Source organism: Hyaena hyaena, unplaced genomic scaffold, assembly GCF_003009895.1.
Source record: "Hyaena hyaena isolate Hyena2069 unplaced genomic scaffold, ASM300989v1 scaffold_914, whole genome shotgun sequence".
NCBI classification, from domain to species: domain Eukaryota; kingdom Metazoa; phylum Chordata; class Mammalia; order Carnivora; family Hyaenidae; genus Hyaena; species Hyaena hyaena.
Window position 1 is genome coordinate 76860 of NW_024081545.1, and position 26619 is coordinate 103478.

At 35.2% G+C, this 26619-nt stretch overlaps 1 protein-coding gene across 1 annotated transcript in view; it reads left to right on the top strand.

Annotated features, from left to right (window-relative positions):
- CENPE (centromere protein E) overlaps positions 1-26619 on the top strand; it is an 83179-nt gene that overhangs the window by 21502 nt on the left and 35058 nt on the right. The window contains exons 16-29 of the mRNA XM_039220823.1: positions 804-971; positions 5733-5807; positions 6039-6170; positions 7877-7999; positions 8083-8248; positions 8637-8791; positions 16054-16368; positions 16481-16750; positions 16900-17058; positions 20750-20953; positions 22715-22873; positions 24553-24843; positions 24968-25126; positions 26031-26321. Of these exons, the coding sequence (XP_039076754.1) occupies positions 804-971; positions 5733-5807; positions 6039-6170; positions 7877-7999; positions 8083-8248; positions 8637-8791; positions 16054-16368; positions 16481-16750; positions 16900-17058; positions 20750-20953; positions 22715-22873; positions 24553-24843; positions 24968-25126; positions 26031-26321 (2667 nt within the window). The remainder of the gene's footprint in view (positions 1-803; positions 972-5732; positions 5808-6038; positions 6171-7876; positions 8000-8082; positions 8249-8636; positions 8792-16053; positions 16369-16480; positions 16751-16899; positions 17059-20749; positions 20954-22714; positions 22874-24552; positions 24844-24967; positions 25127-26030; positions 26322-26619) is intronic.

Below are 26619 nucleotides of genomic sequence, written 5' to 3' on the forward strand. Positions count from 1 at the left end.
TGTATTTGTTAAGAAAATTTTATTTTAGTTTTAGAATAAAATTGCAGTGATGCTTGGATATTATTACCATTAGTTAACCATCATATTAGTTACAATTAGGAGAGTATTCTAGATAAAGTGCTTTTATGTCCCCAAAACATCCTCTAGAAGTGAGTTATTTTTGGGAAATTCATGGTGTTTATTTTTGTTTTTATAGCTTACAGTTTATCTCTTTCTATAATAGTATGGAAAACAGAAACAAGTCTCTTTTGAGTATGGTAAAACATGGCATTAGAGGTCAATAAATAATATTTCTGTTTCCTTTCCTAACTTCAGACCTGTCTGAGAAATAAAACAGGCATCAGACAGGTAGAGAATTAAATTATCAGCTTTATTACTAAGGAACTTAGGAAACTGTGGTCAAATGAACTTTCTAGTATGCGCTTCCCTCCCCAAACTCCTCCTCCCAACTTTTCCAGTTAAATATTGGCAGTGCATTGTTTATACGATATTTCCTTTCAAAATTGTCTGCTCTTCTAAATTAGCTAGTTTACCAAAATGCACACCCTTTATTTTACCCCAGATTAAACTAGACCATTAGAAAGATACTGAAGAAGAGTCTACTTCTGAAGCCAAGACAACACTGTAGGTTAGCTAATTTGAGAATGAATAAAATTAAGTTAAAAAGAAAGATATTGAAGAAGAGAATGGCCTAAGTTACTACATGACATAAAGTTAAATTAATTACATGAGTAATCTAAAAGAAACAAAGAATATATGATTTGAATTCTGTGTATCTTAAAATCTGGTTTTGTTTCTAATAGGAAAACTTAGAAAGTGAGCTGAATTCACTTCGTGCCAACTATGATAATCTGGTTTTGGACTATGAACAACTGAGACGAGAAAATGAAGAAATGGAATTGAAATTAAAAGAAAAGAATGATTTGGATGAATTTGAGGCTCTAGAAAGAAAAGCAGAAAAAGATCAGGAGGTAAGAGATATGGAAAGGTGAAACTAAAACCATACTTTAAAAGAAGTATCATTCTCTTAAAGACACTTATTTCTAAGGTTGATATAGGAACCATTTTCCATATGTAGACACAATTTAAGAAATAATTTATTTGTGTTATTTTAAAAATATTTAAGCATATTTGTCTCACTTGTTCTCATGCACAAGAAGGAAAAATTGCAAATGTCTTTGGGAAGGTTTGGTGCATCTGCCTATTGGTGGATTTATCTTGAAGAAATTATTTCATTGTAATTTGTATGTTATCAATTAATTTGTTGAGCACCCCAGAAATACTATCTAAAGTATAACCATTTTCTACTGAGACCAATATAAATTTTACTATCTGACTTAATGTTTTATGCATGAATACCATGTATTAATGGATTTCATTTTCTTTAAAAAGTATATTCTAAATATTTAGAACATTACTAGAATAGATGGGGAAGCTGATTTTGTTCATGTCTTTTTCCATATAAGAGAGTTGTTGTGAAAATTAGTGTAACTACATACTAAATACTTGTAATGAAATTTTTAGAAATGAAACAGATCACTTAAATTTTCTAATTTTTTTTAATGTTTATTTTTGATAGAGACAGACAGAGCATGAGTGGAGGAGGGGCAGAGAGAGGGGGAGATGCAGATTCTGAAGCAGGCTCTAGGCTCTGAGCTGTCAACACAGAGCCTGATGTGGGGCTCAAACTCACAGACTACAAGATCATGACCTGAGCTAAACTCGGACGCTTAACTGACTGAGCCACCAGGTGGCCCAAATTTTCTAAATACATATTATTAGGCTGTACGTTAAGAGAACCTAATTCAGAAACCCTCAAATTTCAGACACTTAGAAATTGTCCAAGAGATTTAAAATTTCTTAGAGCAGACAGTCCTCAACTTAGAGTTCAGACATTATAAAATTATTTTGCAGAATTTTTGAATGCATATTCATTTTTCTGGAATAAGAATCCATAGCTGCTATCAGACTATGAATCCATTCCTACCCTCCCCCCTCCCCCACCCTGCCAAGTAAGAGCCAGTATTCTGGGGTAGTTAAATTATGAGTTAATTTGCAACTACTTCTAAGATTTCTGTATGGATAACCCAAAAGGACACAATGCTTTTTTCCTCAGTATCATTGTATCATTTCTCACCCTCTTTTTTTCTTTAATAAGGAAGAAAGAATTCTGTGCTAAAACTATTATTTATGTATATACAAATTAAAGTTAATCCTACATTCATGATTATATATCCTAAGAGACAGTCTGTATGTTCTCCACAGCGGTTTCATTTAACTTGATTTAAAATTTTTATTTTTAACAAAACACAAAATGCATATATTGACCCATGGACTTCAGTCAATAAAACGGAGTTTTATAAGGAAGGAGGTGGTCTGGTGTCATGGTTAAGAGCATTGTCTTTGGAGCCAAACTGCTCAGATGCAAGGCCTTGAGCAAGTCCCTGAATTTCTTGGGGGCTTACTTGCTGTGTCTTCCACCCTGGAGGTTGAACCAAGTGCTTGCCAAGGCCCGTTCTAACTCCAAATTTCATCTAATTGTTTGTAAAGTACTTGTTATAAACAATAGGACATAAAATTAACTTTGAACATAAGTATAGCGATTATTTCTCTTTTTTACATGATTTCTATATTCAGTTAATAACAACTGAAGCTCACTAGATTGTCTCACACAGAAAAAGATTACAAAATAACACATAAGACTTGACTCTCACATCCCAATTTTTTTTTCCTTTTTAACCACAGTCAAGGAGGGAAATAATCCTATTCTCTTCATCTTTAATTGGACACAATTAAAATTCTAGGTTCAATAAGGTAACCTAATAGATTAAGTAATAAAAACTTAACTCTGTTCAAAGGTCTTTTGGCAACGTCCATTCATTTTGAACTAAGAACGTAAGTCTGCATATACAGTAAAGGTGTTTCCAAACCTCCATTTTGGAAAACAGCTTAACCAGAAAGGAATAAAAAGTCAAATTATGGCCTTAAGACATGTGGGTATTGCTCTGGTTTGCCAATGGTCTTATAAATCACCAAGGCTATGGATAATTTTCAAATGAGAATATAGAAATACAGAATGTTTAAATAGTGATTTTAGAAGGAGGGTAAACACAGTCAAGTATGATGCTCAGAGAACAAAGTAAATTCCAATGCTTTACCTGTTTTAACTTGATTATTTTTAGAATTTTAACAAGTTGGAGGCTTTTGTCATAAGTTAAATATTTTTATTTCACCTGCTGAAAATTACAGTTGAAATCCATATTATGTGGCCAACAATTAACTTTTTTTTTTATAAAAATTTTTTTTTAATGCTTTATTTATTTCTGAGAAAGAGACAGGCAGCGTGAGCAGGGGAGGGTCAGAGAGAGAGGGAGACACAGAATCGGAAGCAGGCTCCAGGCTCTGAGCTAGCTGTCAGCACAGAGCCTGATGTAGGGCTCGAACCCACGAACCGTGAGATCATGACCTGAGCCGAAGTCGGACACTTAACCGACTGAGCCACCCAGGCACCCCCACCAATTAACTTTTGATTGTATCATATATACTTTCTCTTTATGCTCAGCATCTTAAAACAATACATCTTTGGGAAGTTACACTTGGAGCTTTACAAAAGTTACTCAATCTTTTTTCTGTTAATGAGAATCAATAGTTAAAGTGCTATTTCAAATGAAAGTAGGATAGTTTTTCTTTCTAAATGTTTATTTTCTAAAATGAAGATTAAATATTTAGTTCTTCCTTATTGGCAGATGTGATTTTCTCTCACAAAATTTAGAAACAGGAAAGAAAAGATAAAAGATGGAGCCAATTTAAGTTATAACCAATACAAATGTCTAAAATTTTGCTGAACACTTGGTAGCTACTTACCACATTTGGTGATTTGAGTATTTGAAATATAGCCAGTCTCAATTGACTTAAGTATGGGGAAGAAAAAATGTAAACTATTTCCTTAATTTTTATATTGATTACATGAACAAATGATAATATTTTGGATATTTTAGGTTAAAATATATTATTAAAATTAATTCTACTTGTTTCTTTCTTTAATGCAGCCAGTAGAAATTTTAAATTACAAATTTGGCTCACATAATATATCTGTTGGAGGACTCTGACCTAAAATAGGAACGTCAACACTAATGCTAGTCTGAATCTGAAACTAGTTAGGACTGAATTAAACATTGATAAAATATTATTCGAACAAGATGCTGTTTTCCTAAGTCCCTTCCATTCTCCTAGAATTTGCCTTTACTTTTAAAGGATTCATCAAGTTATGAAGATTAAATAATTCTAAGGGAAAATACGTTTATCTGTGGTAAATTGTCATTTACTTGTTTTGACATGTGTATCTGGAAATAAATATCTCAAATATTTAATGCTTCAGATATTTGATGAAAAGAAAAATTTTAATAGAAATACTTGTATCTTTAAGTATTCTTTATACTTTTAGACAATTGAAAAATGTAAACCAATAACATCGTCTTTTCAGTATTTTCTGTAGACTGAATTGACAAGGGAAGAATCGAGATAATCTCATACATATATCTGTAGCTTTGGTGAACAGTAATATTATTGTAAAGAAACCACATGAAGTTACTTTAATAAACCTAAATTCAAAACAAAAATCTATTAAAGGTGTGTTTAAGGGGCGCCTCGGTGGCTCAGTCGTTAAGCGTCTGACTTCAGCTCAGGTCACGATCTCACAGTTCGTGGGTTCGAGCCCCGCCCAGGGCTCTGTGCTGACAGCCAGCTCAGAGCCCGGAGCCTGTTTCAGATTTTGTGTCTCCCTCTCTCTCTGATCCTCGCCTGCTCACGTGCTCTCTCTCTCTCTCTCTCTCTCTCAGAAATAAAAAATAAAATAAATTTAAAAAGCCACATTAAAAAAAGGTGTATTTAGAAAAAAAAATTTATGTTATTTTTGAGAGTGAGAGTGAGCATGGGGGTAGGAGCAGAGAGGGGGAGACACAGAAGCTGAAGCAGGCTCCAGGCTCCAAGCTGTCAGCACAGAGCCTGACGCGGAGCTCGAACTCGCAAGCTGTGAGATCATGACCTGAGCTGAAGTTAGACGCTTAACCAGCTGAGCTGCCCAGAAGCCCCTTAAAGTGTATCTTTTAAAAGTTTCCTCCAAGGAATGCATACTAATTTGCTTTTAACTTTATTATAGCATTATTAACAGATGATATAACTGTTAATTGGGTCATGCTGAGGTTTTTTTCTTGTTGGCTTGTTTTATGGGCATTGGGGATTTTCTGTTGAGTTTGTTTCTATCTGTTTAATGGGGTTCTCTGTAACAGTAGCTTGAACAATTGATCTCTCAGTCCCTTCTTATTGTTTTGGTGATTCTTAAGTGGTGAATAAATGAATCTGTTTTGGGGTGGTTCCTTATTTTCTTTTTTTTTTTTTTTTTTTTTTTTTTTTTTTTTTTTTTTTTTTTTTTTTTTTTTTTTTTTTTTTTTTTTTTACTATTGGTTTGCTCTGTTGCCTGTTCACATACTCTTCCAGATGCAACTANTGGGGTTCTCTGTAACAGTAGCTTGAACAATTGATCTCTCAGTCCCTTCTTATTGTTTTGGTGATTCTTAAGTGGTGAATAAATGAATCTGTTTTTTGGTGATTCTTAAGTGGTGAATAAATGAATCTGTTTTGGGGTGGTTCTTTTTTTTTTTTTTTTTTTTTTTTTTTTTTTTTGCTTTATTAACTATTGGTTTGCTCTGTTGCCTGTTCACATACTCTTCCAGATGCAACTAATTCATGAAATTTCCAACCTAAAGAATTTAGTTAAGCATGCAGAAGTATATAATCAAGATCTTGAGGTGAGCATTTATGTTGGTATTTCTACTGATAAGGAACTAGGCCTAAAATGTACATGATACATAACTGAACATGATTTCAGAAAATACAAGAATATATTTATTTTTTTCAATATCAACTTTTTAAATTTTACTGTGTATGTAAACTATTAAATATAAGTTCTTTTTAAGCCCCCCCAAAATTTAAATCCAATTAAATATGTTTCTCTCTTTTTTGTTTCACACTTCTTTTAGAATGAGCTGAGTTCAAAAGTAGAGCTGCTTAGAGAAAAGGAAGAACAGATTAAGAAGCTACAGAAATACATAGACTGTCAGAAGTCAGAACATAAGTCAGAAGATACAAAAATGGACTTGTCATACTCATCGGTAAAAATCAGGTTTATTTTGTTGTGTACTCATGTAAGCATTTATAGTACATCATCATTGTTATAGCAAATGCTTATATTGAATCTGCTGTGTGCCAAGCACTGTTGTAGTTTTACATATAGTATTTTATTTAATCTTGTCAACCCTATGAAAGAAGGACTATTGCTATCATTGCCATTTTATGGATAAAGAACTATTCATAGAGAGTTGAAGATACCATTCTTTAAGTGAATATAGGTAAGTTAGGGATGAGCTTCCATTAAAAATCAATAATTTAAGAATTTTTTTATTTTTTTCAATTATTGTATGCACATGCATGCAGAACCATATAGTAAGTGTCTTCAGATGAGCACTTATGTTGGTATTGATAAGTACCTGGAGCTATACGGGTCACATGTAACTGAGCATGATTTTAAAATTTCATCAATTTGATTAATATTAATGCATGCTCATCATAATTTAAATAACTATTTTAACAGTTTGTTATTTTTCAGAAACTGTAGCTCTAGATAATTTTAGTTGGTAGAAGATAATGACATTAACTAACATTGAATTTCGTGATGAAATCAGTAATTTTTGCTGTTTGCTTTCTATTCTACTTGCTTTCAGTCCTCCATGATTACTTCAAGAAAGTATCAGTTTGATTCTAGTTTTTAACACCCTTTTTAAGAAAGCAGCAATTTCTAGCTGGAACTTTGGTTTCCATCATGCTTTTGTTTCCATTTGAGTTTTTCAGGGTACTTTTTATTACCGTCTGTTAGTATTTTTCTGTCACCTGTTACTAATGACAAATGATTTTTTAATAAAAGTGATCTTACTGTTCTAAGGCCCTGAGAAGAAAGGCAGGTTTCACATAATCCCAGAGTGTCTGTTGATAGAGTATCAAGCAGAATTGCACACTTTTTAATCATTATTATTTCTTTTTCTTTCTTCATCCAATTCATTCATTCATTCATGCATTAATATTCTGCCAACACACATGGTTGAATTTATATAAGCTAAAGTCATGTTAAAATGCCACTTCTCAGGGCACCTTGGTGGCTCAGTTGGTTAAGCTTCCGACTTCAGCTCAGGTCATGATCTTGTGGTCCTTGAGTTCAAGCCCCATGTCAGACTCTGAGCTGAGCCTGCTTCAGATTCTGTGGCTCCCTCTCTCTGTCCTTCCCCTGCTCATACTCTGTCTCCTTCTCTCTCTCTCAAAAACAAACATTAAAAAAAAAATTTTTTTTTAAATGCCACTTAAAAATGAGACCGTAGATCTTTTTCATTTGTATTTTCTCCTCTGTGAGTTGCCTATTCTTTTCTGTTTTTCCATTGGATTTTTGTATTTTTCTTTTCAATTTGTAATTTCATATCCTTAATTTTAACTATTAACTACTTACCTGTTATGTTTTAGAATAACTTAAAAATACATAGGAAATTTTAACAAGCTACCTGAACAATTAATTGTGTTAGCCTTTTTTAAACAATAACCAATTTCTTAAATCTATACAATGCTTCTGTAATTTAGAAAAAGGCAGGATTTTAAAAATATTTTTATTATGGGAAATATTTTTTCATCTTTCCTAAATAAACATTTGGTAATTGTCATATTTTCACCTTTTTTTTATTAATTCAGAATAACATCTATATGTACATGTTCTCTGAAGTGTTTTCCAACTCTCCTAAAGCTAGATTTCACTAAATTTTTTTTGTCATGTGTGTAGGAAAGCACTGAAGACCTGAAACAAATGAAACAGACTCTGCTTGATGCTGAAACTGTAGCCCTTGATGCCAAGAGAGAATCAGCCTTTCTTAGAAGTGAAAATCTGGAACTGAAAGAGAAAATGGTAAGTGACTCCTATGGTATTTATAATAAAGCAGTTATTATGATCAGTACATTTACGTAAATTTGCAATGTTTCTCTCAATAGAAAGAACTTGCAAGTACATATAAGCAAATGGAAAATGATATTCAGTTATATCAAAGCCAGTTGGAGGCAAAAAAGAAAATGCAAGTTGATCTGGAGAAGGAATTGCAATCTTCTTTTAATGAAATAACAAAACTCACCTCCCTTATAGATGGCAAAGTTCCAAAAGGTATTTATAATTTCAGACTTACCTCTTTGCAGGTTTGACTTTCTCTAGAAACCTACATAAAGAATTTTGCAACTACATTCTTGTAATTAAAAATCTATTATTCTTGATCTGATTTTTTCAATAGCCTAATAAGTTTCAATATCATTTGGTATCACTGTTGATAAATGCTTCTGTGGACTTCAGATTCATAAGGGTTTAGGAGTTATTTTTCAAATAATTTTTAAAGAGTGATTGAAGAACTATTAACAATTAGATTACCTGTTAACCAACATTGGCTCTTTCTTTAATAAATTTTATATAGTCTGATTCAGGCATCTAATTTTGCATGTAATTTAGATTGTCCCAGTAACTACAAGCTGTTTTAATTAATTTACCCAAAATGTGCTAGATTTGCTCTGTAGTTTGGAACTGGAAAGAAAGATTACTGATTTGCAGAAAGAACTGAATAAAGAAGTTGAAGAAAATGAAGCTTTACGTAAAGAAGTTAATTTGCTCTCAGCATTGAAATCTTTACCCTCAGAAGTAGAAATGCTGAGGAAACAGGTAAATGCATTTTTAAGCAAATAAATCTTCTTCTGAAATAAAAACTTCATAATAGCACTTTAAATATTTTGCCGTAATTTATTTGAAATTAGCAGGCAAGAGACCGTAAACATTTGACTAATTTGTTAGGAACAGAAATGCATGTAGTTCCTCCTCTAATTTCTCTTATATTACTAGATGTAAAAATACATTTTCAGAGTGTATTTAACAGTTTACTTAGTAGCACGAGCCATGTAGCAGACATTTCTACAGTCCTCAAGTGTTTCATTTAAACAGTTCTGTGGGGGTGCCTGGCTAGCTCAGTCTTTAGACTTAATCTCCAGGAGTTGTGAGTTCGAGCCCCAAGTAGGGTGTAGAGATTACTTAAAAATAAAATCTTTTATTTTTTCATGTTTTTTTTATTTTTTTTATTTTTATTTTTTTTTATATTTTTATTTATTTCTAGGAGAGAGAGAGAGACAGCCTGAGCAGGGGAGGGTCAGAGAGAGAGAGGGAGTCACAGACTGAAACCGGCTCCAGGCTCTGAGCTGGCAGTCAGCACAGAGCCCGACGCGGGGCTCGAACCCACGAACCGCGAGATCATGACCTAAGCGAAAGTCGGACGCTTAACCGACTAAGCCACCCAGGCGCCCCTGTTTTTGTTTTTTAATATAAAGTGAAATCTACTTTCCAATTTGAAAAGAACACAAAATGGCAAGAACTATGTAAACCAGAGGGCACACACCTACTCTAGAGGACCAGCTACCATTCAGCTCCAGATGATTGTTGCCTTGCTAGGAGGACTTTATTATAGATATTCTGGTTTTTCTTTTTTTAAATTTTTGCTTCATAGTTTATTTTCAAGTTGTTTCCATATAACACCCAGTGCTCATCCCCACAAGTGCCCTCCTCCATGCCTATTACCACCCTTCCTTTCCCCCCACAAAAGCCCTCAGTTTGTTCTCAGCATTCAAGAGTCTCTCATGGTTTGCCTCCCTCCTCCCAACTATTTTACCCCTTCTCCTCCTCCATGGTCCTCTGTTAAGTCTCTCCTAATCCACCTATACATGCAAACATATGGTGTCCGTCCTTCTCTGCCTGACTTATTTCGCTCAGCATAACACCCTCAAGTTCCATCCATGTTGCTACACAAGGCCAGATTTCATTCTTTCTCATTGCCATGTAGTATTCCATTGTATAGATAAACCACATCTTCATGATCCATTGGTCAGTTGATGGACACTTAGGATCTTTCCATAATTTGGCTATTGTTGAGAGTGCTGCTATGAACATTGGGGTACATGTGCCCCTATGCATCAGCACTCCTATATCCCTTGGGTAAATTCCTAGCAGTGCTATTCCTGGCTCATAGGGGAGTTCTATTCTTTAACTTTTTGAGGAACCTCCACACTGTTTTCCAGAGGGGCTGCACTACTTTACATTCCCACCAGTAGTGTAGGAGGGTGCCCATTTCTCCACATCCTCGCCAGCATCTGGAGTCTCCTGACTTGTTCATTTTAGCCACTCTGACTAGCGTGAGGTGGTATTTCAGTGTGGTTTTTGATTTGTATTTTCCTGGTGAGGAGGGATGCTGAGCATCGTTTCATGCATCTCTTGGCCACCTGGATGTCCTCTATGGAGAAGTGTCTGTTCATATCTTCTGCCCATTTCTTCTCTGAATTATTTACTTTTCAGGTGTGGAGTTTGGTGAGTTCCTTATAGATTTTGGATACTAGCCCTTTATCTGATATGTCATTTGCAACTATCTTTTCCCATTCTGTCGGTTGTCTATTAGTTTTATTGATTGTTTCCCTTGCCGTGCAGAAGCTTTTTATCTTGACGAAGTCCCAATAGTTCATTGATTCCCTTGCATTTAGGGATGTATCAAGTAAGAAATTGCTGTGGTTGAGGTCAAGAAGGTTGTTTCCTGCTTTGTCCTCTAGGGTTTTGATGGTTTCCTGTCTCACATTCAGGTCCTTTATCCATTATGAGTTTATTTTTGTGTATGGTGCGAGAAAATGATCTAGTTTCATTCTTCTGCATGTTGCTGTCCTCTTCTCCCAACACCATCTGTTAAAGAGTCTGTCTTTTTTCCATTGGATACTCTTTCCCACTTTGTCAAAGATTAGTTGGCCATATATTTCTATGTCCAATCTGAGTTCTCTCTTCTATTCCATTGGTCTATGTGTCTGTTTTTGTGCCAAACCAAACTGTCTTGATGATACCAGCATTGTAGTAGAGGCTACTAGAGGGATAGTTCTAGCTTTGAGAAGAATGCCAGTACAATTTTGATTGGGATTGCACTGAATGTGTAGATTGCTTTGGGTAGTAATGACATTTATTTATTTATTAGTCTTCCAGTCCATGAGCATGGAATGTTTTTCCATTTCTTTGTGTCTTCTTCAATTTCCTTCATAAGTTTTCTATAGTTTTCGTCATACAGATCTCTTGTGTCCTTGGTTAGGTTTATTCCGAGGTATTTTATGGTTTTTTGTGCAACTGTGAATGGGATCAGTTTCTTGATTTCTCTTTCTGTTGCTTCATTATTGGTGTATAAAAATGCAACCGATTTCTGTACGTTGATTTTGTACCCTGCAACATTGCTGAATTCATGGATCAGTTCTAGTAGGCTTCTGGTGGAGTCTGTTGGGTTTTCTATGTAGTGTATCATGTCGTCTGCGCAAAGTGAAAGTTTGACGACTTCTTTGCCAATTCTGATGCCTTTGATTTCCTTTTGTTGTCTGATGGCTGATGCTAGGACTTCCAGCACTATGTTAAACAACAGTAGTGAGAGTGGACATCCCTGTCGTGTTCCTGATCTCAGGGAGAAAGCTCTCATTTTTTCCCCATTGAGGATGATGTTAGCTAAATTACTTTTATGATGTTTAAGTAAGTTCCTTCTATCCGGACTTTCTCGAGGGTCTTTATTAAGAAGGGATGCTGTATTTTGTCAAATGTTTTTTCTGCACCTATTGAAAGGATCATATGGTTTTTATCTTTTCTTTTGTTAATGTGATGTATCACATTGATTGATTTGCGAATATTGAACCAGCCCTGTAACCCAGAAATGAATCCCACTTGATCTTGGTGGATGATGCTTTTTATGTGCTGCTAGATTCGATTTGCAAGGATCTTGTTGAGGATTTTTGCATCCATATTCATCAAGGATATTGGCCTGTAGTTCTCTTTTTTTGCTGGATCTCTTTCTGGCTTGGGAATCAGTGATGCTGGCTTCATAAAATGAGTCCGGGAGTTTTCCTTCGGTTTCTATATTTTGGAATAGCTTGAGAAGAATGGGTATTAACTCTGTTTTAAATGTCTGGTAGAATTCCCCAGGGAAGCCATCAGGTCCAGGGCTCTTATTTGTTGGGAGATTTTGTCTATTTGGGTGCTCTTTCTTTTGAGAAGCCTGGCTAGAGGTTTATCAATTTTCAAAAAACCAACTCTTGGTTTCACTGATCTGTTCAACTGTTTTTTTGAATTCAATATTTTTCTGCCCTGACTTTTGTTATTTCTCTTCTTCTACTGGGTTGAGGTGCTCTTGTTGCTCTCCTTCTAGTTCCTTTAGGTATGCTGTTAGATTTTGTATTTGCGCTTTTTCTAATTTCTTGAAATAGGTCTGGAGTGCAATGTGCTTTCCTCTTAGGACTTGCCGTTGCCGCATCCCATAGAGTTGGGATTGTTGTATTTGTATTTTCATTTGTTTCCATATATTTTAAAATTTCTTCTCTAATTGCCTGATTGGCCCATTCGTTCTTTAGTAGAGTGTTCTTTAACCTCCATGTTTTTGGAGGTTTTCCAGACTTTTTCCTGTGGTTGATTTCAAGTTTCATAGCATTGTGATCTGAAAGTGTGCATGGTATGATCTCAATTCTTTTATATTTATTGGGGGCTGCTTTATGTCCCAGTATGTGATCTGTCTTGGAGAATGTACCATGTGGACTCGAGAAGAAAGTGAATTTCATAGCTTCAGGATGTAGAGTTCTATATATATCTGTCAAGTACTTCTGGCCCAATGTATCATTCAGGTCCTTTGTTTCTCTAGTGATTTTCTGTCTAGTTGATCTATCCATTGCTGTCAGTGGAGTATTAAAGTCCTCTGCAATTATCACAATCTTATCAATAAGATTGCTTATGTTTGTGATTAATTGTTTTATGTATTTGGCTGAGTCCAAATTTGGTGCGTAGACATTTACAATTGTTAGCTCTTCCTGATGGATAGACCCTGTAATTATTATATAATGCCCTTCTTCATCCCTTCTTACTGCCTTTACGTTAAAGTCCAGTTTGTCCGATATAAGTAGAGCTCCTCCAGCTTTCTTTTGACTTCCAGTAGCATGATAGATATTTCTCCATCCCCTCACTTTCAATCTGAAGGTGTCCTCACGTCTAAAATGAGTTTCTTGGGGCACCTGGGTGGCTCAGTTGATTAAGCATCCGACTTCGGCTCAGGTCATGATCTCACGGTTCATGAGTTCAAGCCCCGCATCGGGCTTGTGCTGACAGCTTGCTCAGAGTGTGGAGCTTCTTTCAGATTCTGTGTCTCTCTCTCTGACCCTCCCCTGCTCATGCTGTCTCTCTCTCAGAAATAAAACATCAAAAAAACAAAATAAAATGAGTGTCTTGTAGACAGCAAATAGATGGATCTTGTTTCTTATCCATTCTGATACCCTGTGTCTTTTAATTGGAGCATTTAGTCCATGTACATTCAGTGTTATTATTGAAAAATATGGATTTAGAGTCATTGTGTTCTCTGTAGGATTCATGCTTGTAGTGGTGTCTCTGGTGCTTTGTATTCCTTGCAACATTTCCCTCTTAGAGCCCCCTAGGATTTCTTGTCGGGTGGTTTAGTAGTAATGAATTCCTTCAATTTTTGTTTGTTTGGGAAAACCTTTATCTCTCCTTCTATTCTGAATGACAGGCTTGCTGGATAGAGGATTCTTGGCTGCATATTTTTTCTGTTCATCACATTGAAGATTTCCTGCCATTTCTTTCTGGCCTGCCACATTTCAGTAGATAGATCTGTTACTACCCTGATGTGTCTTCCTTTGTATGTTAGTACCCTTTTATCCCTAGCTGCTTTCAGATTTCTCTCTTTATCCTTATATTTTGCCAGTTTCACTATGATACGTCATGCAGAAGATCAATTCAAGATATGTCTGAGGGGAGTTCTCTGCCTCTTGGATGTCAGTGTCTGTTTTCTTCCCCAGAATGGGGAAGTTCTCAGTTATAATTTGTTCAAGTACTCCTTCAGTGCCTTTCCCTCTCTTTTCCTCTTCTGGAATTCCTATGATACAGATATTGTTCCATTTGATTGTATCACTCAGCTCTCGAACTCTCCTTTCGTGATCCTGGGTCAGTTTATCTTTCTGTTTCTCAGCTTCCTCTTTTTCTATAATTGTGTCTTCTAATTCACCTAATCTCCTCCTGCCTCTTCAATCTGTGCATTGGATGCCTCCATTTTATTATGCACCTCTTTTATAGCATTTTTAAATTCATCACAACTATTTTTAAGCTCCATAGTCTTTGTAGCAATAGCTTCCCTGATGTCTTCCATGCCTTTTTCAAGCCCAGCAATTAATTTTTTGACTATTGTTCTAAATTCTCGTTTAGTTATGTTGCTTATATCTATTTTGAGCAGTTCTTTAGCTGTCATTTCTTCCTGGAATTTCTTTAGAGGAGAGTTCTTCCGTTTTGTCATTTTGGCTAGCTTTCTGTCTCTTGTTAGTTTTAAAAGCTTGTTGGGGTGCCTGGGTGGCTCAGTCAGTTGGGCGTCCAACTTCAGCTCAGGTCATGATCTCATGGTTAGTGGGTTCGAGCCCCGCGTCGGACTCTGTGCTGACAGCTAGCTCAGAGCCTGGAGCCTGTTTCGGATTCTGTGTCTCCTTTTCTCTCTGACCCTCCCCTGTTCACGCTGTGTCTCTCTCTCTCAGAAATAAATAAAACATTTTTAAAAAATAATAAAAAAAATAAATAAAAGCTTGTTATGTGCTCTGCACCTGCGAGTACTGCTATATTAAAGGAGGCTCTTTGAGTGTCCAGGGCTTGTCCATTCAGGAAGTGTTCTTTTAATGGTGTCTCTTGGTCTCTCTCACTGAGACTTTGGTCATTTTATTTCCCTACTCATACTGGTTTGGGACTCTCCACCATGTATACTTTGGCTTGTTTCTTGAGGTAGCCTTATGAAGTTGTCTTCCCAGTGGACTCTGTATGTTTTCCTCCCAAACTCCTGTGGTTCAGTGTCCTATGGCTTCAGGCCTTCTCCGTTTGAGAGATGGAGGTGAGTGAAATGTAGAACTCCCTACTTCTCCACCATCTTGCCTCTTCTCCTTAAAACTAAAATCTTTTAACAGAGTTCTGTGGGCCATCCTTTTTTTTTTTTTTTTTACTAGTCCTATCACTATGTTGAATACAAGAAAGTAACGAGACAAAAGAGAGGGCACTGATAAGAGTTTAGAGATCAGTGTAAATCTTGCAGGCTAGTAAACAATCCTGTAAACCATCTGCCAGCCTTTCTTTTCTCTCCGCCTTTCTAAAAGAAATAAAAGTGACAGTTGTTTGAACAATCTATGGCAGACATCATGCTAAAATACTCTAGCAACATTATTTTATTTAGTCATCCTAAAAACTCTTTTAAGTAGGTGCTGTTTTTTAGCTTAACCAATAGTTATGGGACCAATAGTTGAGCTGCATAGATATGCCTCCTCTCCTAGCCCAGTGAAACAACTCTGCTGTGTTACCTCATCTGTGGTCTCCACTTTAGCTCACCCCTCTCCTTCCCACCACTTGTACCTTACCTTTCACAGTGATTTTACTGTTTATAAATTGGATATGGTTTATTTAAATAATAAAAAACTTGATTATTTAAATTATTCTTGGATTACGTTTTTAAAAATCAGAGCTGCATTCAAAGGGTTTAGGTGAAAAGAGGTCAAATTCTAAGAAATACCATGAATTGTCTGATACACCAAGAAGTTAGAAAATACTTTAATATGATAGATGAGGAAATAAAGGCATGTCATGAAATAAAGTGTTTCTAGTGAGTGTCCTCCATGCAATCTTTACTCGAACCCAAAGAGATTAAAAACCAAAACTTTGAAGGTAAAGTTAAACTGAGTAATATATTGTTAAAGGGATGGTAACAATAAAAATGTTGCATTCCCTCAGTCAGATCTTTGCTTAATATCAATGTCTTTTTTTTTTGCATAGAATTTTTTTTCCTTCAAACTGCCTCACTAGACCATACACTGCTAACATAGCTAAGTTTTATTTCTTTTCCTTAGATACATGATAAATCTGAAGAGCTCTGTCTAATAACATCGGAAAGAGACAAATTATTTTCTGAAGTAATTCAAAAGGAGAATAGAATTCAAGATTTACTTGAAGAAATAGAGAAAACTAAAAATGACCTAGCAACTACCCAGTTGAATTATAAAAGCACTGATCAAGAATTCCAAGATTTTAAAAACCGTCATCTTGAATTTGAGCAAAAATATAAGATGGTCCTTGAGGAGAATGCGAGAATGAATCAGGAAATAGGAAATCTCTCTAAACAAGCTCAAAAACTTGGTTTAAGTTTGGATGCTTTGAACACAGAGGTTGGTATAAGACACCCCTGAGGGAAGCAGTCTTTAGTCTTCTGAGGTTTAGCTTCCATCTATGTCCCATAGACTGCTCTACTTTTCACATTTATTTGTTCTTGTTTTAAAGCTTTCTCCCAAAACCAAAGAACTTCAGAAAGGAACTGAGAGTCAAGAAGGGTTAAATGAAGTGGAAGAGCTAAAGGAACAATTAGAAAGTAGAGATTCTAGGCTGCAAACTGTTGAAAAGGAAAAAGCACTGATCGCTGAGCAACTTCAGCAAACTTTAGTGGAAGTAAGAACTTTAACCCAAGAAAAGGATGACCTAAAACAACTCCAGGAGAGCCTGCAAGTTGAGAGGGACCAACTCAAAAGTGACATTCAGGATACTGTAAACATGGTAAGGCTTTGATTAAATGCTAAAAACTGAGAGCCTTTATGAAAACATTATAGGAGCCGTCACTTACTATTCATGATCAAGTAGTCACTGCAAAATTCTATGGTTTCATATTATTCTAATGGAACTTGTTCTCTGTTTCTCTGACAAAGAATATAGACACCCAAGAACAATTACGAAATGCCCTTGAGTCTTTGAGACAACACCAAGAAACAATTAACATGCTAAAAATGAGAATTTCTGAGGAAACTTCCAGGAATTTGCATCCAGAGGAAAACTTTGGAGAAACTAAGGATGAATTCCAAGAAAAGGTAAATGGTATTTCTCTTCAAAGCTTTCATATTTGTTTAGAAGAACTTTTTCTTTAACTTCAAACACTTAAGTACATAATAGTAATCTCAATCTTGTTTATTATTCACAGAGCTATATAACTAACAATAATTTACAAGCATAACCCTAATGTCTTTAAAATAACTTCAGATATAACTACTTACAATCAGTTTGAAAAAAAAAGGCAAAAATTAGTTCAGACTTTGAGCTGATATTTTCTGAGGCTTGATGTTTTGTAAAATCTTTAAAAGCCCTTCTGAATTCTAAGAATATAAGAAAGATTGCTAATTATTATGTTAAAATATTTGTTTTATATAAGATTATACTAAACTTGCTTAGCATTCTATAAAATCAATGTGTATATTGTATTTATGCCTGTTTCTAGGGCTTGTGCTATAATTTTACTATTAGGTGCTTAAATCTCACCTTAACTTATTCTAGGTAGTATGGTTCATTTTGTCCTGACACCTTAGGAGCATACGGTGTTGACTGGTTCTATAAGTATATTCAAGAAAGGCTGAGAAATGGTACTGATAATTTTTTTTAAGCGGGGGTGTATCAGTCTACTAGGCTGCCACCATAGAATAGCATAGACTGAGTGGCGATAACCTTTAACAGAAAGTTACTTTCTCCCATTTGTGGAGGCTAAAAGTCCAAGACTAAGGTGCTGGAAACTTTGGTTCGTGGTAAGTCTTCTCTTCCCAGTGTGCACATGGCACCTTCCTTCTGTGTCCTCTCATGGCCTTCGTCCTATGCTTGCGCTGAGGAGAGTGAGCACTGGTGTTTCTTGCTCTTCTTAGAAGGACATGAGTTCTACGGATTAGGGCCTCAGTTGTTTGTTTGTTTGTTTGTTTTTTATGTTTAGTTTTGAGAGACAGAGAGAGATAGAATATGAGCAGGGGAGGGGTAGAGAGAGAAGAAGACACAGAATCTGAGCTGTCAGCACAGAGCCTGATGCAAGACTGGAACCCTACAGATTGAGTTCATGACCTGAGCTGAAGTCGGACCCTTAACTGACTGAGCCACCCAGGTGCCCCAGGGCCTCAGTTTTATAACCTCATTTAATCTTAATAACCCTCCTTAAAGGCTTTATCTTCACATACAGTCACACTGGAGATATGGGCCTCAATGTAGGAATTTGAGGGCAACGCATTTGAATCCATAACAAGGGATTGCCTATAATTTCATACAATGGATTCATTTACTGTATGTTTCTACTGTCAGAAATACCTTTGATTTATATTATCAACAGAATTTTTTATACTATCTTTCATTTTTATTGCAGTACTTTTTAAGCCAGAATATTTACAACTAGCAATTTAAAGCATTCATCAATAAGATATTGGTGAAATAATCTTTCATACATCCATAGCTCAGAATATATACACATATAATATGTATACCTATGTATATATATATATATATATATACACATACATATATATATATACACACACATATACATAAAACTGGGCTTTATACAGTTATATAATTTTTTAAACTACATTTTATATGCAAACAGAAAAATCACCGGGTTGGACATATTATTAAATAAAAATAAATACTACTTCAGAATACTGTAGTAAGCCCCAACTTATATAAATAAATCTTTATATAGACTTATATACTATTACTCTATAATGAGCTTTTTTTTCCCATTTACCCCAGGGTACAGTATTCTTGCCTTGGAAAAGCTTTCCCTCTCTATCCCTATGCTTCGGTTCTTCTCTTCTAGAAGAGCATTTTTGTTTGTTTTATAGCTTGTGTTTTCAGCTTATCTATAGTTTGGATCAACCAAATGGGCCAAAAGATTTGACCTTGATTTGAAATTTGTAACTTTTAACTTTCATTAGGGGAAGATTTTTTAAATAAGATACAACAATCAATACCTGCTTTTAAACAAATGCAGAAATGTAATCATACAACCCCCATGAGAAGGGGCAATAGCAGAGGAGTGAGGGAAAAGGAGAGTTATTTCCTGGGACTAGCTGGTCTGTGTTACTAAGCTTATGCTGGATCATCTCTGTTGATAAAAAGGTGTGACTGGGGCTCTGCTGTTTCCTGGGGCTTCTCAAATCTGCGATGGCAGGGTAGGATCGGTTTGGTCTTCTGTTACCACATTCATGCTAGAATCCCATGCGGACCCCTCTGTTCACCTGGACCCAGAGGGCCCCATTAGTAGGTCTATAATGAATCGTCTTAAGAGTGTCCATTTCCATTCCTGCTTCATGTTTCTCTCTCTAGAAATGCAGTTTCCCTCATGTGTCTCAACAGAAATTTAAAACAATGATTAGTAAGCTTATCTCAAAGCACACAATTCTTATTCTATTATTTAATAATAAGATCTGTGGTAGCTGAAATAGTTGCTAGGTTGAGTTCTGTTCTGCGGTGTACCTCGGGTATTATTTCATAGTTTGTCTCAGCCTCCTCTGTTTTTGTGTACATTCCTATACTTAGGGGTACAGATGCAAAATTCTGAATCACAGTATCTGACAAGATAGTCCCAATGACTGTATTCCTTACCTTAGATTCTCATGAAGTTAGCTCTGTGCTCACCATTGTCAGAAACTCATGGATATTACCAACAATAAAAGAATAGTTAAGTAAAGTATGTTCTGTCCATACCCACTCTAGAGAATTGAGCAACTATTAAAAGTTATAATTTGAAGATTATGTGACAACATGGAAAAATGCCTATGATCTAAGTGGGGAAAAAAGCAAAAATGAATTTTGTATATATATTAATCATAACTACTATGTTCAAAAAATATTTTTTTCATGGACAAACTCTGAAAAGAAGTATTCTAAAATTCTTTTTTGGGGGAATTATTCTGGAATTCTAGTAGTGGGTTGTGTGAAGCTGGTGGCATGGGGTGATTTTTTTGCTAATGTAATCATAGACTATTATAAAACTTTTAAAAATATATGTGGCCAATATGGAGCTGTATTTATTTCCTGGATGTATGAGGTTATATAGTGATACCCTAATTTTATACCAGTGATTGTAATATCAGTCTTTGTCTCTGTTTATCAGGGAGTACACATATTATGTTACCTTTGCTTAAGGCCTATTTATGGATAAATGAATGTATATAATGTGCTTTTCTTAAACAATACATGAAAGTGTATATTTAAAAAGGTGGCTTTTACTATTAGAATGTGAAATCTATTTCTATCAAGATTATTTTGCCCTCTCATACAATGGAACTCCAGCCTTTTGTGAATATGACTGCTTCTGAAAATCACCATTTTTTGGGAGTCATTGCCAGCTTTTGATGGAAAGAAGGTGGTTGAGTTCAAGGTGGCTTACTCTTCATAAAATTAAGTTAACCCATCATCATTCATGAAGATAATTATTAATTATCCATAGCTGTCCAAGGAGTTCTTATCCATGAACAAGAGTATGAACAAGGGCACAAACTGGAGCCAGACATCTTGGTCAAAACATGAGTGACCTTGGGCAAGTGACCTGTCATCCTCTTTAGGATTCAGTTTTCTCATATGTCAAGTGGAAATAGTACTAGTGCCTACCTTATAAGGTTATAGTTAAGATTAAATGTGTCCATATATGAAAATAGTGCCTGGTAAATAATAAATAATACTTTTGGGGGCAATTTTTATTATTATTAAAATTGTTATTAACTGAGAAATTCTTCTTTATCTATATTTTAGATGGTTGACACAGATAAAAACCAGAATTTGAAAGCCAAAAATACACAAGCACTAATTACAGATGTTGCAGATAATGAGCTGACTGAGCAACAGAGAAAGATATCGTCTTTAATACAGGAGAGAAATGAACTGGAACAAATGTTAGAAAGTATTACAGCGGAAAAGGAACAGTTGCAGACCGACCTAAGGGAAAATATTGAAATGGTAGGATTTAGCACTGTATACTTAGCAATATGTTTTTCTTTGCGTGTTTTAGATTTTTACAATTTTACTGAGGCATAATTTACATGCAATAAATGTATCTGATAAAAGTATACAGTCTGGTGACTTTTAACAAATGTCTCTATCGGTGTACCCTCCACCCCAGCCAAGGCATAGAACATTTCCCTTATCCTGTAAGGTTCTCTCGCATCTCAGCCCAGTCAGTCCTACCCTCACTCTCTACCCTAGATAGTCACTGTCCTGAGTTTTTTTTCTCCTTAGGTCACTGTGTCTCTTCTAGAGTTTCATACAAAAAGAATCATACAGCATGTACTCTTTTGTGCCTTACTTTTTTACACTCCTTTTTTAGTGCTGGATAATGTTCCACGTATGAATAGGCCACATAGTTTGTTTTGCCTTTCTCCTGTTGATAGAAATTTGAGTTATCTCTACTATTTAGCTATTGTGAGTGAACTTGTTATAGACATTCTTATATAAAATCTCTTTGAACATTTTTTAAAATTTCTCTAGGGTAAGTATCTAAATGGAGCAGCTGAGTCACAGGGAGGCATATATTTAACTTAGTGAGATTTACTAGACTGATTTCCATTTTACGTTCCCATCAGCAAATTAAGAGAATTCTGATGACTCTACATCTTCACCAGTGCTTCACATTATTCATGTTTTTAATTTTAGCCTTTCTATTGGGTATGTACCTCATTGTTTTCATTTGCCTTTCCCTAATGACTAAGAACATTGATCATGTTTTCATATGCTTATTGGCCATTGCATATCTTTCTATAAATTATCTGTTCTCTCAGTGATATGTTATAGATCTTAATGTACATGTCTTGTCCGTATTTTGTTAAATTTGTTCCTAAATGTTTCTCTTTTATTAATTTGTTGTCATTTTTAAACTTAATTTTTAATTATTTGTTGTTAATGCTTGCCGTATTGCCATATCTACTTTAATTTTTGTTTCTGCATTTAGGGACAATATAATATATACAGAATGAAATTAACATTTTTAGAGGTTTGCTATGGATTGCAGGAGAACCGAACTTTTGTGTAATTTTCCATATTTCTTGGGATTGTCTAGTCAAAATGCTGAGTATAAACAAGAATGCAGATAAAAATCATAGTCTCTTATTGGTGTCAAGCTTGTAATGATTTTGTGGCCATACTTGAGGATGCCACTGTTAAGCTTATAAGTAGGATTAGCCCAAGTCATGCCAGCAAAAGATGGCTGCCACTTTGAACTTGCTGTTAACTGGTGCCCCAAACCAAAGCCATGCATTCTAGCATTTGAAAAGCCTGTTACTGTAGTTTCATCATCAGTCCATGAAAGCTTAGAAACCATCTCCTTTGGTTTAGGGTAGCAAATGAGCAAACCTCTCAAGAATAGAATACTAAATCCTGTTCTAATTCTCATAATAAGAATATAAATGTAGCAATAAAGAAACTGTGTAAAGGGTACCTGACTGGCTCAGGCTGTGGAACCCTGATCCGAGAGTTGTGAGTTCAACCCCCACTTTGGCATGGAGCCTAAGTAAGGAAGGAAGGAAGAAAAAGCATATAAGAGCAGATGTTTGAAATCCTACATGATTAAATTAAAGGCTGACTTTCTTTGTAAGATAGTCTTTTCCAGTAGAGTTTGCCATGATTTCTTCATTTTTAGGCTGAGGCAAATGCTGATTTTTACCTCATTATAAATGTAAGGTAATATTATTTATTTTAATTTCAACTTAAAAAAAAAATCCCCAGACTATTGAAAACCAAGAAGAATTAAGAATTCTTGGAGAAGAACTTAAAAAGCAACAAGAGATCATTGCACAAGAAAAGAACCACACCGTAAAGAAAGAAGAAGAGCTTTCTAGAACCTGTGAGAGATTAGCAGAAGTTGAAGAAAAGCTAAAGGAAAAGGTGAATCTTTAAAATTACCTTCCTGGCCATATTAGATTTCCTTATTAAACTTTTTTCTTTAAGTTTATTTTTTTTATTTTGAGAGAGAGCACACAAGCGGGGAACTGGCAGAAAGAGAGGGAGAGAGAATCCCAAGCAGACTCAGCACTGTCAGTGCAGAGCCTGATGCAGGACTCGAACCCACAAAGCCACCCCTAAAGTTCTTTTTCCTTTTTTTTCTTTTAATACATTTTGATTGCAATAGAGCTGAATTCTAGAAATAGTATGTATGTCCCAAATGAACAAATCTTAATGCTAATATTGTGGACAGTTTCAATTCACACCTAGATCTTAACCAACATCCTTTGTGAGGATATATTATCGTAGAGTCTTTAGATGAGAGAGAAGGCCTTCATTCAACTAAACTAATCATGGAATATATTCAATCATAAGAAATTTATTGGGAAGTACCATAGGCCAGGTGTTGTTCTGGGTGCTTGAGATTCATTAATCATAACATAAAGATCCTGCCTTTATAAAGATGTGGTAGTCATTCCTAAAATGTAAGATTTGTGACTTTACCATCTCTTAGATGTATACAGTTTCCTGAGTCACTTTTATAGAAGTAAGATGTTGTAATATTTGTATAAGAGATAAGATTGTTATAATAATTGTACTGCCCAAGTAATTTTAAAAATGCACCCACTGAGATCTTTGTATTTTTCTAACGCCTATACCACATCCATTATGAATAATATATTGTGATTTCTGTGGAGTGTATTTTTCCTAGTATGTAGTCTCTTAATTCTCCTCCCTTTCACAATCACCTAATTAAATTTGCTAGAACCTAATGTCTGTGTCATATTCATCCTAAAGAAGTGAAATTCATAGGCTTATGTAAAAGTTTATGACTCAGTGTTTTTTTGGCCCACCCATAAGGACCTTTTGGAAATAAAAATAGATGATACAAAAAGATTTTAAGAGATGAGGAATTATAGTTATTTGGCAGCATATACTTGCATATTTAATTAGTCACTTTTCAAGTTTTTCTCATTTTCACTTTACCTTCTTGATTAACCTAGTGACAGTATGTTAGTTTCCTAGAGCCTCTGTATCAAATTACCATAAACTTGGCAGTTAAAAAACAACAGAAATTTATTGTCACATTTCTGGATCCTAGAAGTCCAAAATCAAGTTGCTGGCTATACCATGCTCTTTCTGAAGGCTCTAGGGAAGAATCTTTTCCTGCCCCTAACTGTCCTTGGCTCCCACCTGCCTTGACTGTCCACAGCTTGTAGCTCTATCAGTCTTACCTCTGCCTCCATCTTCACAAGAGTTTCTCTGTGTCTCTGTGTGTCCTTTTTTTGCTTCTTATAAGGACACTGTCATTGCATTTAGAGCCCACCCTAATCCAGTAGGATTTCTTTTCAAACCTCAATGACATCTGCAAAAACCAGATTTCCAAATAAGATCATACTCTGAAGTTCTGAATATACTTGAATTTTGGGTAGGATGCTATGCATCCACTATAGACACCATGCCTAGAAGGTTACTTTATTTCCAAGTTGTTTGTCTGTTTACATTGGGGTTGTTGTAGGCAGGGCTACAATAATGATTATTTTGGTGTGGCAAAGTACATTTTCTATAAGAATTTTAAGGGACCATAAGCAAAATGATAATTAAACATTTTATTTATCAAGAGCCAACAACTACAAGAAAAACAGCTACAGCTTCTTAGTGTACAAGAGGAGATGAATGAGATGCAAAAAAAGATGAATGAAATGGAGAACGTAAAGAATGGATTAAGGAGCCAAGAATTAACATTGGAACATATGGAAATGGAGAGGCTAGAGTTGGTGCAGAAGCTTCATGAAAATTATGAGGAACTGAAATCCATAACCAAGGAAAGAAATAATCTAAAGGAATTACAGGAATCATTTGACATAGAGAGAGAGAAACTTAAAGAATGCATAAGAGAACTCGAAATTATGGTAAGTTATACACTTTTCTTTCATCTATTAAATGTTTCTTTAAAGCTGAGCCAGTTGGAGAAGGGAGAGGCAATGCTACGTTGACGTTGTAATATTCTTTAAATTCCACTTGCTACTAATAAAGGGTCTAGAAACAAAAGAAGAACTAAAAATTGCTCACGTGCATCTCAAAGAACAACAAGAAACTATTGATGAACTAAGAAGAAGCATTTCTGAGAAGACGGCTCAAATAATAAATATTCAGAATGACTTAGAAAAATCCAATACTGAATTACAAAAAAAGGTTTGTCTCTTCTTCTTTCTCTCTTTGTCCCTCTTTTTTTTTTTTTGAAGGAAAGGTGAGAAGTTAAGTAGTGACTGTGTTACAGTTCATTTATCAGGTAGTATTTGTTGAGTGTCTAATGTGTCAGACAAGGTCCTGGGTTATAGGAAATAAAATGGGAACAAGCTGGACAAAACTTCTGTGACCGTAGAGCTTACTTTGTAGTGGAAAGAGTTAACTGGTAAATAAGCAAACAAATGAACAAGATAATTTGAGATAATGGCAAATATATAGAGAAAATGAAACACTGGGATAACTGAACCAACCTATGTTAAAGGCCACTGTGTACCTGCCTTTGAAACTATGGATATGAATAAGACACTCTTCTCTCCCCCTAATTTGGGCATATAAAATAATCCCTCCATCCCAGTAGGACAATTACAGAAATATGATATGCAAAGTTATAGGGGGAATCAGCCCGTGTATGTAAACAATTTGAGAAGTAGCGTTGGAGGTCATATGAGAATTAGGGACCATTCATTTATTGAGATATAATCTCAACATAAAATGATTTTTCTCCTATAGCATTTGGGCACTAGTATAGAAATGAAGAAGTATGCAACTGACTGAATGAACAGTGTGCTAGTTAGGTATAAGAAATGATTCACTTTGGATGTAAGCTGGAAACAGAAAATTATGGCAGAATGTGACCAGCAGAAAGGCCATGAGTAGCTTTGGCTACTCAAAGGAAAATGAATAAATTGTGAATCAAAGGAAAATAAATAAATTGTGAGTTTATGATCCATAGTAGGCCATGGGATCAAGATCACTTTTATTTCTATGGACAGTATTCTCATCTTTCCCTTTAAAAAATTATGATAATGATCTCCAGATAGTAACCTTGGTATTTCCTGCATATTACAAGATGCCAGTGCTTCATGAGGAACAAGAATTACTGCCTAATGTGAAAGAAGTCAGTATTACTCAGGGAGCAGTGGATGAACTGGAGCTATTGGAAAAGCAATCCAAAACCAACGAGTCAATGACCTCTGCATGCATAGAAATGGAAAGGCTTGGGTTGGCTGAAAAACTTCCAGAAAGTCAGGAAGAAATGAAATCTCTAACTGATGAAAGAGACAACCTTAAAATGATAGAAGAAGCAGTTCAGGCTGGACGAGACCAGTTGAAAGAAGACATTAAAGAAACTTTGGCTAAAGTAAGTTTCATCCTTTCCTTCTATTTACTAAGTGTTTTGTAAGAATCAAGTCTTTGGGAAAGAAAGCACTTGTGTTATAGTGATAATGTTACTGCAGTGTTTTCTTTAAATGTCTCCATTATGAAGTGGTTGGAAACAGAGCTAAAATTTTCTCATAAATACTAAAAAACTATTGAAATTGAGAGAAAATGTTTCAGAGAAGACAGCTGTTTTCTTAAATATTTAAAATGATTTAGAAAAACCAATGGTAAATTATAAGAAAGGATAAAGCCATAAAAACTATTTTCTTTCCTTCTTT